The 11,158-nt window shown below is 33.2% G+C and overlaps 2 protein-coding genes across 2 annotated transcripts; both read left to right on the top strand.

The window, feature by feature from the left end:
- The first annotated feature begins 3,657 nt into the window (after window positions 1-3,657).
- LOC139888190 (uncharacterized) lies at window positions 3,658-4,981 on the top strand. Its single transcript, XM_071871218.1, has 4 exons — window positions 3,658-3,955; window positions 4,046-4,180; window positions 4,304-4,683; window positions 4,871-4,981. The coding sequence occupies exons 1-4, from the start codon at window positions 3,658-3,660 to the stop codon at window positions 4,979-4,981; spliced, it is 924 nt and encodes a 307-aa protein (XP_071727319.1).
- Window positions 4,982-5,580: 599 nt separating this feature from the next.
- LOC139891314 (ATP-dependent zinc metalloprotease FTSH 4, mitochondrial-like) lies at window positions 5,581-10,117 on the top strand. The gene is made up of 7 exons (XM_071874268.1): window positions 5,581-5,743; window positions 6,247-6,334; window positions 6,419-6,688; window positions 6,779-7,024; window positions 7,556-7,680; window positions 7,808-8,284; window positions 9,040-10,117. Exons 1-7 carry the CDS (start codon window positions 5,714-5,716, stop codon window positions 9,961-9,963), a joined length of 2,160 nt encoding a protein of 719 aa, XP_071730369.1. The 5' UTR covers window positions 5,581-5,713; the 3' UTR covers window positions 9,964-10,117.
- The last annotated feature ends 1,041 nt before the right edge of the window (window positions 10,118-11,158 follow it).

Below are 11,158 nucleotides of genomic sequence, written 5' to 3' on the forward strand. Positions count from 1 at the left end.
AGCAGAAAACTGTGCACAGGGCTAGTGCGCCACGAGCACCCATAATTGTGCGCTGCGCGCACCATGGTCTGGACAACTTCTGACTTCTGTTTAAATATACAATGCAATCCACACCTTATATACTCTATTTACAATCGGTACAATAATTATTTGGGTCTTACAGTTAATCGTTTTTTTAACGTTTAATTAACTGACCGCTAAACGATGAAAACAACCCCGCAGCAAACCGCGGGCTATATATCCTCGTTTTTACCACACATTATAAATTACAATATTCATTTGCAAAGTTCTATTACACTGCATCTTATGAAATAAAATATCAACCGGTAACTTGACAAAAAAATTATTGTCTACACTTTTCCTTTATGTTTATATTTTTACGTGTTATCTCAAAATATTACATACCATTCCAGCAACTCACATGTTTCATCAACATTCAATTCTACAGGAATGTTGTTGGTTATAACAAGAGTTTGCTCAAACAGTACCATGCACATATAAACATCGAATGGTGTAATCAGGTAGGCTCTATCAAATATTTATTCAAGTATATGAACAAATGTCCCGATAGAATATCAATCTCTATTTAACGTAATAATAATGCAACCAACAGTGAAAACACAACTGTACCTAAAGATGAGATCAACGAATATTATAGTTGTCGTTATCTTTCTGCATGTGAGGCATCATGACATCTGTTCAACTATGAGATTTTATTTTGATCACCTGCTGTTTATAGACTATCCTTTCACCTACCTAACCAACAACCAATACTCTTTGATGATGATGATAGCATGGAATCTGTAATTGCTAAGCCTTCAATGGGTGCATCTCAATTCATTGAATGTATGAAATGCAATGAAGTAGATCCTGAAGCGTGATAATACACTGATGTGGAATTTCCAAGACATTATGTTTGGAAGGCAGAGTTACGCAAATGGACAAAAAGATTAAGCCAAAAAACTGTAGCGCGAGTACATTTCGTTCACCCTAAAGCTGGTGAGTTATATTATCTGTGATGACCCTAAAATTTCTGACCAAATTTAAACTTAATCTTTGTATGATTAACATTTCCGACACGATAAGCAAAGTCTGTAAAACTGAATCTCAAAATTTTTGAACTACTTTCATATATTCAAATACCTTTCGGTTGTTCTTGACGATTCGCGAACAATTATATGTATATAGATACATATATATATACTATAACTTGAAAACGTAACAATGTATTAATTGTTTGATACCGTACATTAAACTTATTGGTTTAAATATTTATTTGAATATATATGATAAGTTGGAATATTAATTGTATGAATAACTTGCGACGTATATTTAAAACGTGTTGATGAATGTTGAAAATATATATTAACAAATAGCGAGACAATGATTTATAGAAGTAAATGACCAAAACACTCGAAAGTTTAAGATACACTTTGAATGATATAGTTTATTGATACAAAGGTACGAGTCACAAAACGTAAATTGCGAGTTTTCTAAGCGTACGAAAATGCGTTCGAGAAACCGGAACCGAGACATAAGTCGAGTGACAACGTACGAGTCATCGGAACGAAAATTACAAGTCAACTATGCACATGAATTTAATATAATATATAATTAATTATTTAAATTATATATTATATATATATTATATTTAAATATGTCGACAAACAAAACAACAAATGATTGTGAGCTGGATCGGAGGGCCATGCGATCGCATGAGAAATAGGCATAAAACCCATGCGATCGCATGGGGGTCAGAAATCAAAATTCTTCTATAAATTGGACAGTTTGTCGACACTCACACACATATATCTCTCCATCTATGCTCTCTATATTTATTATCATTATTATTTATTATTATTATTATTATTATTATTATTATTATTATTATTATTATTATTATTATTATTATTATTATTATTATTATAATTATTATAAATCTTATTATTATTATTAGTAATGTTAGTATTATTATTATTAGTATTATTATACATAAAATACTACGACGAGGTCATGAGCAAGTTATTTTCAAAACAAGCTTTTCGAGCGGGATAGAGCTAAGGAAATTATGGGTTATAGCTATGGAGGTTATGGGTATTACTTGGGGGTTATGATCATGAGTCAAAGGTCAACCTAGCATTTATCATTTCCGTCGCGTCTACGTACTTTCCTACAATATTAAATCACAATATTGATATGTAAGCATTTATATCTTATCTATTATATATTAATAATGTATCCCTGACTAGTGCTCGAGTATATAGGATTATGCATGCTAGTACGATTAATTTTATTGTTAAATAGTTTATGATAGATCACGAATTTAATACATATATTACTGATATAAGGTATATGATATGCATGTTTTTGGAAAGCTGGCAAAAAATCAATAACTTTTCATTTAGAGATAGCGTAATTTCGATGAACGAATTAAAAGATATGGACAACTGAATTATGATTAACATTAATTGAAATTGCTTTTGAATATGCAATTGATATTTAAACAACTTGTTTATAAGATTGATAAATTGGATTTTTGAATATTACCAACCGAGTAAATGAATCCTTATATAAGATACGTCTCGTTTTATTGAACTATTGTCAAAATTGACCTTTTGAAATGACTTTGGATAACTTTTGTATGTCGATCTCGAGCATTAGGATTGTGATACACTATGACCAGACCTAGCTTGATAGACATTTATTGACCAACATATGTTCTCTAGGTTGAGATCTACGGTTATTTGGTAATCCGAGTTTCGGTCACATTTTGGTGAACGACTTTATATGCTGCTAAGGTGAGTTTCATTTGCTCCCTTTTTAATTGCTTTTGCAATCTATATTTTTGGGCTGAGAATACATGCACTTTATTTTAAACGCAATGGATACAAGTACATACTAAATTCTACACTGAGTTTGAACCAAAAATCCCTTAGCTTTGGTAACTAGTGACTGCCGGTTGTAAGAACTGGTGGGCTCGAGTAGTTATATATGGATCCATAGGGCTTGATATCCCCGTCTGAGCTAGAGCACTAGCCTTTTAACGGACGTATGCTATTTGAGAAGCGTACACGTTGGTTTGCGTGTATTATTAAGATGATTATACAAAGGGTATAAATTATATATACGTTAAGTTTAGTTACCAAGGTGCTCAATTTCGTAGAATATTTTGATAAACGTTTCTGGATGAAACAACTGAAATATTGTGATCCACCTTTATGTACAGATTATGCAAAACATTAAAACTATGAACTCACCAACCTTTGTGTTGACACTTGTTAGCATGTTTATTCTCAGGTTCCCTAGAAGTCTTCCGCTGTTTGCTTATATGTTAGACAAGCTATGTGCATGAAGTCTTATATGACATATTTTTTCAAGGAAACGTTGCATTCACCAAATCATCACCATGTATTTTATTTTGACTGCATTGTCAACGGAAGTATTATTGTAAACTATTATTTACGGTGATTGTCTATATGTAGAAATCATCAGATGTCGAAAATCTTTGATTTAAATATTCATTTATGGTGTGCCTTTTCAAAAGAATGCAATGTTTACAAAACATATTATATAGAGGTCAAATACCTCGCAATGAAATCGATGAATGACGTGTTCGTCCATATGGATTTGGAGCGATCGTCACATTATCTGAGGATCATGCTTAACAAAATAAAAGGACCTACTTCTTACGCAGATCTAAGAACCATTGATGGCATAACGTTTGATTCTTTTAAGGAAGCATGTTATGTTATGGGACTTTTAGACGATGATAAAGAGTATATTGCTTTAATCAAAGAAGTTCATCACTGGTCTACTGGAAACTCGTGTCGTTTACATTTTGTATCATTGATTACTTCTGATAGTCTTTCCTTTCCAGATCGTGTTTGGAAAGAGACATGCGATTTACTTTCTGATGATTTGACACGAGAATGCCCGGAACATAGAAGGACAAACGGTATGTTACATTTCAAAATATAATTCAAATATTTACACCTTTTAATATTTGCAAAATGCTTTAAAATAATGAATAACTTAACTTATGCAGATCCAGATGCACGCAAACGTGTACTACATAATATTGCTCTTGTCGGGATAGAAAAAGAACTTAATAGTGCAGGGTATAGCTTACGAAACATACCAAATATGCTTTTTCCAGATTTTGAGTTCATACAGTCAACCTGTAACATGCTCATTCAAGATGAGATTTCTTATGATATAGATGCTCTTAAAGCTGAACATCAAAATTTGAAATCCACTATAACTGATGAATAAATTCATGTATATGATACCATCATCAATGCAGTTGATAAAGATCTTGGAGGAGTATTTTTACTATATGGTTATGGTGGAACAGGAAAGACATTTGTGTGGAAAACACTTGCTGCTGCTATTCGGTCTCGTGGTGATATAGTTATCAATGTTGCATCCAGTGGGATTACTGCTTTACTTTTGACAGAAGGTCGCACTGCACATTCACGTTTTGCTATTCCCATAAATGTGCTAGAGAATTCATTCTGTTCTATTAAAAAAGATAGTGAACTGACTGCATTATTGAATAAAGCTAAATTAATCATATGGGATGAAACACCAATGATGCATATGCATTGTTTTGAAGCATTTGACTGCACTATGTGTGACATAATAGTATCACCGAATAGTAATGCTCCATTTGGTGGTAAGATTGTTGTTTTTGGTGGTGATTTTTGGTAGTAATGCATCCATGTCAAATTATCAAAATAATATGTTCCAACAAATTGGAAAGTTATATACTATGCAAAACTATTTAGCCTAGGTGACATCTTATAAGATAACTTCAAAAAGTAAACATATTATGTTTTCCTTTACTTATTGTTTTCTTTTAACATTGTAGGCAGAAAAATTACGTGCTCTAATTCAACCAAATCCAGAAGATCCAAATCCAGAAGATATTATTAACCAAGCAAAAGGCGTCCGCTATCTTTACAATTCATCTACACATTAAGAGATTACAATATTGGAATAACCTATGTGAAACAACTCCTATAGTATATGCAAAAAAAAGAACTTTATGTCTTACTATTATTTACAATTTTGATTGTTTTGTTTTATAAACATATCTACTACTACTCATTTAAATACAATATATTTTGATTTCACTAGAACAAATTTATTATGAATAAGACCAATAAAGAAACCCCGCGAAGGCGCGGACTTTAAGCTAGTTTGTAGAGTAAAGTAAATTGATATTTTATAACATCTTATACTTAACAAAGAAACACTATCTATCTATGAATCTATTCTATATATCTATAAAATCTACAATATATATACACGATTACAAGTTTGCAACAATACAAAGCTAACATATTTCTTAAGTTTGTAAATTACATTATTCGTTTTCCAATTAATCAAAAAAAAAAAATATATATATATATATATGGAATTTTGTATTTACCACCATTTTTTTTGTGAAAGAAAAATTAAGAAAAAGTTTATAATTATTACGGAGTAAAAATTAAGAAAAAAATCTGAGAATTTCAAGTAGCTCCGAAGTCCGAACCCACTTTCCAAGGTACAAGTAAACAAACCAAATCCACATATTTTACTAATTTCCCCTTCCACTCCTCTATTTTTTTCCGCACACTAAACGCGTGCATTAACCTAATTTATTGATTGATTAATTCGACCAACAATCAACAAATATTGTATAACGATCTCATCTTTTGATTTAGCAATGGTGTGCTTAAAACGCCTTCTTATTCAGGTCTGTATTTCAATTTGTGATTCGTTAATCTTTTTCTTCTGTTTAAATTATATCACTAATAATTGTTCTTTTAGGAATCCATGTTCTATAATCAATCAATTTTATGTTACGTAATTTATGCTAAACATTGATTGAAAGCCCTAGACTTTTTTTAGCTTCTAGGGTTTTTGCACAACTCCCTTATTTTGCATATAAAATTGCTAACAGGTAGAGGTATACACTGTTCCTTATCTTAATTTGGCAACTTTTAGTGATATATAACATGTGATTTCACCTGGGTTTGATTATAATGTTGCAAAAGGATTGTTTTTTAGTCAAAGTTGTTACCTTTAATGTTGCAGTAAACCATGCTTAAGATGATAAGATCCATGTTAATCAAAGTATCAGAGTATTAGACTCTATTAATGACTATTGGTCTCAAGGGTTGAAAGTGACCTAATTGGTTGTATGTTGTCATATAATGACTCGTGTTTTTATACGTTTGTTATGCTGCACTTATGCAGATTGCGAAGCAACAACTGAAACCGGGACTTGCAAGAAGCGTATATACTAGATCATATATCACTTCACGAAAATTAAGATCTGATGCAGGTACACATATTCGAAGTACATAGTTATGTTTAAGTAGGCAGTTTATTTATAAAGTTTTTGTCTTTGATGATTATGTATTTGTAGTGCACAAGTTTCCAATTGTTCAACGAAGGCTTCAATCCAGTTATGTTGGAAGCCTTGCACGGAGATATCGTGAACGTGATGCAGAAGGATTAGTTACCGCAGCTTATCTCCGGGAATTAAATCATCGAAATGATCCCGAGGCAGTTATAAGACTTTTTGAAAGTCAACCTTCTTTGCATTCTAGTACTACAGCACTTCAAGAATACGTGAAGGCGTTGGTCAAAATCGATAGATTAGATGAAAGTGAGTTGCTTAAGTCATTGCAAAGAGGTGAGTTGTAATTGAGTCCCCGTTTAAGACTTTGTATTTCTTTGTTTAAAGACTAATATTTAATTACTTATATTGAAATTTGAATTAAAGGAATGGCGAGTGTTGGAAACTCGAAGTTTGATGAAGAGAGTATCGGGGGGATTTCGGCTTTTAAGAATGTGGGGAAGTCAACGAAAGACGGCGTGTTGGGAACGGCGGCTGCTCCTTTACATATGGTGGCTAATGAAGGCGGGAATTTTAAAGATCAATTATGGCGTACGGTTCGTGCTTTAGGGTTGGGGTTTTTATTGATTTCTGGTGTTGGTGCCCTTATTGAGGATAGAGGAATCACTAAAGGTGATACTTTTTGTGTTATTATTATTGTTATTAATATTAATATTAATATTATTTATTGTTATTATTTTATTATTGTTTTAATGAGGTGATTGCAAAAATCACTACTCACTCGGTCAGGAATTTAGAGGGAGTCATTGACAACTCTGGGAGTAATCAGATTGGACTTTCTATACATTTAAATAATAAATTCAAAATTATGTGTGTAAATCTACAAGAATTCCATAAACGTAAAACATAAACATTAATATAATTGTTTAGAAACGTAAACTTAATCTTCATTTGTTTCAAAACTAATTCTAATGTAAGTTCATTATAAAATGTTGACCGATATTAACTTTGACAGATTTTGACTGACTAAATCCGATTTTAACCCATTGACCGATTTTGACCAATTATTTACTCGGATTTTAGAAGATCGGTTGGCCGGTTCTAAATAAGGAGTGATAATTGGCATTAATCGGGGAGTTTTACAACACTGCTCATACTAAGTGTGTTATAAAGTGGCATCTGATATTACATATTCCATTGCAGGGCTTGGTTTACATGATGAGGTGCAGCCCAGTATGGAATCCAACACTAAATTTAGTGACGTGAAGGGTGTAGACGAGGCAAAATCCGAACTCGAAGAAATCGTACACTATCTTCGTGATCCTAAGGTACTAAAACAAAAATTTAGAAATTAATATAATTTAGCTAATAATTATACTGTTAAAAGAAAATTTAAACCAATACAGAAACTAAACATAAAAAGAGGTTAATCTGTTCATATCCTCTGTTTTGTAGCGGTTCACTCGTCTAGGTGGAAAGCTACCAAAAGGTGTGTTACTCGTGGGCCCACCTGGCACCGGGAAAACAATGTTAGCCCGGGCCATTGCGGGTGAAGCCGGGGTCCCGTTTTTCTCGTGCAGCGGTAGTGAGTTTGAAGAGATGTTTGTTGGTGTTGGGGCCCGCAGGGTTCGGGATCTTTTTTCTGCAGCGAAAAAACAGTCACCGTGTATTATATTTATAGATGAAATAGATGCTATTGGTGGAAGCCGTAACCCAAAAGACCAACAGTATATGAAGATGACTTTGAATCAGTTGCTTGTTGAATTGGATGGGTTTAAACAAAATGAAGGTATTATTGTTATTGCTGCAACTAATTTCCCGCAATCGTTAGATAAGGCGTTGGTTAGACCCGGCCGATTTGATCAACGGGTGGTTGTGCCGAATCCGGACGTTGAAGGTAGGAGACAGATTATGGAATCTCATATGTCAAAGGTATGCTAATTTTCACTAATAGAACTACTAAGATAACATAATTGTTATATGTGGAAAATTGAATGTATTATATATGGATCCAAAGTAACATATTTTGGTACGGTTTAAGCTGATATGACCCGAAATATCTATTTCCAAAATTCTGAAAATTCACTATTGCAATATTATTTGTTAAAAGTTCATAAGTTTTACTGTTTTGAGGTAATATGGGATTCGATTGTTTGAGTTACTAAGGAACAAGGTTGAAAAAGACGCGAGACTATACCAATCGGTGAGGACCTTGAAAGATCGAGTTGGTCAAGACGGGCGTTGACCAACGATGACTTCTAAATTAAAATATACATCAAATATAAATATCTCAACATATATATTTTAAAAATAAATGATTTACAAATAAATGATATGGTGTTAGAATGTCAGTTTAAATAATGTATATGTTTTTTTATAATGTTTTCTATAATATAATTATTATAGTGTATTTATTAATTTTATCTTTCAGGGATACTAATTGTTTTTCCTTGTTAAATTCAAATGGGCTTAGGATTTTCGTTTATACTAGAACATGGGTAGACAATAAGTCAGCTTTTGACAGCCTTTGACCTGACTTCTTAGCCTTGGCCGAATAATTAGACGTTTTTAGGCGAACGGGACTGGCTAGTCACCAAACCGCCTTATCATCTTATTTGTAAATTAATTATTTTTTAATATTTGTGTTTAAAGGCAACTAATACATACATTTGATTTCTGTCCAACAGATCTTAAAGGCAGAAGATGTAGATTTGTCTGTAATTGCCAGAGGAACACCTGGATTCTCAGGTGCTGACCTGGCAAACCTGGTCAACGTCGCCGCTTTAAAAGCCGCAATGGACGGCGCCAAGTCTGTAAGCATGGCTGACCTGGAATACGCTAAAGACAAAATCATGATGGGTAGTGAAAGAAAATCAGCCGTTATATCAGACGAATCCCGTAAACTAACCGCATATCACGAAGGTGGTCACGCCCTCGTGGCAATTCACACCGACGGGGCCCACCCGGTACACAAAGCAACAATTGTGCCACGTGGCATGGCTCTAGGTATGGTAGCTCAACTTCCAGAAAAAGACGAAACAAGCGTGTCCCGCAAAGAAATGCTCGCTCGTCTCGATGTTTGTATGGGTGGACGAGTTGCAGAAGAACTTATTTTCGGTGAAGACGAAGTTACGTCGGGTGCGTCTTCCGATCTCGAAAAAGCGACTCATTTGGCTCGAGCCATGGTTACTAAATACGGCATGAGTAAACAAGTTGGTGTAGTGGCTCATGATTATGATGATAATGGGAAAAGTATGAGTACCGAAACTAGACTACTTATCGAAAAAGAAGTTCGGGAATTATTAGAACGGGCTTATAATAACGCCAAGAATATTCTTACTACTTATAGTAACGAACACCATGCGATTGCTAATGCGTTGCTTGAACACGAAACGTTGTCGGGAAAACAAATTAACGAAATGCTTGCGCAGTTGAAAACGCAGAATCTGCAGCAAAAACATGTTGTAGTACCTCAGAGCAGTTCGCAGTCTAAACCGGTGCCGCCGTCGTCACCGAATGCTGCGGCGGCAGCGGCGGCGGCAGCGGCTGCTGCCGCTAGTGCTGCGTCTGCTGCAGTCAAGGGGAAAGGCGTTGCTCCTGTGGGGTCTTAGTGTTTAAGGTTGTATTAATCTGCGTATAAATTTGGTGCCTTTACTTTATGCTAATTTGAGATACATTTGTACCGATCATAGAAGGTTAAACCTTGTAGAAACTGTCGAAATTTAGCGTTTTATACTGATAAATGGGTATTTTTCCCGTTTTATATCATGGATTAGTATTAATATTAATATTAATATTAATACTACTACGTACACAATAATGAGTAGCAGAATCGTTTTCCTGTTTTTTGTTCTGTTACAGAGTTTGATTCTGTATATGTTGTCATAAGCGAGTACAATGAATGAATTTGGGAATTAGTAATGGTAAAATGGGTGGGTCGGATAAATGATGAATTGGTAACAATGAGTTTAGGTTAAAGTTTTTGGGTCTTTTCTTGTACAGCTTGTTTTGAGTTGACATTTTGCATAGTGGTGGAGACAACCATTGAATGGTGTTTGGTCTCCCTTTAACAGGTTAACCAGACTTAAATTATGTGTTAGTGATTATGTTTAAGATGAATTACATTTGTAATGTATTTTACAATTTGACGAACCCTTTTTTAATGTTATTTGTACATCTTATAAAACCTTTCGACTCATAATTGAACTGTTTTTATGAATATAGGACAAGTTCAAATAAATAATTGAATTTTTTATTTTTTTTATCTTAATAATAATAAGATCGAGTTGAAACTGACTCACTTGTAGAAAGAACAATAGAGTACATCTAGAGACTAGAGTTAGATGGCTTAGTTTCAAATGATACGTCAAATAATCGTAAGATCTATCAATCAGACGTATTGTCTAAGTCAATATTGTAATTCAATTGGATCTTTTTAATCAATTAATTTTAAAACATGTTTTTTGGGGAAAAAAAATGACTTAATATATTAGTTTAATATTTCGCAATGATGCATAATTTTTTATATTTTTTTTTGGAACGGCAGACCATAATTTTTTATATTTATATTCGTTTAATTGTTGGTTTTGGTTTATGAGTTTCTACGATGAAAAATCATTTTCTCTTAATAAATATATTCTTTCGGATAGCAACTTAACGTTAGTTGTTAGAATAAAAGTGATGTCTGTTATAAAAGTAATAATTGGATGATAATTTTATTATTATTATAGATATTGCATAGTATATTTTTTGAGTATAAATAGGTGTGTTGAGTTAGAGTTTATTGTATGTATTTTTTGGTTAACA

This window comes from Rutidosis leptorrhynchoides, chromosome 2 (genome assembly GCF_046630445.1).
Source record: "Rutidosis leptorrhynchoides isolate AG116_Rl617_1_P2 chromosome 2, CSIRO_AGI_Rlap_v1, whole genome shotgun sequence".
Lineage (NCBI taxonomy): Eukaryota > Viridiplantae > Streptophyta > Magnoliopsida > Asterales > Asteraceae > Rutidosis > Rutidosis leptorrhynchoides.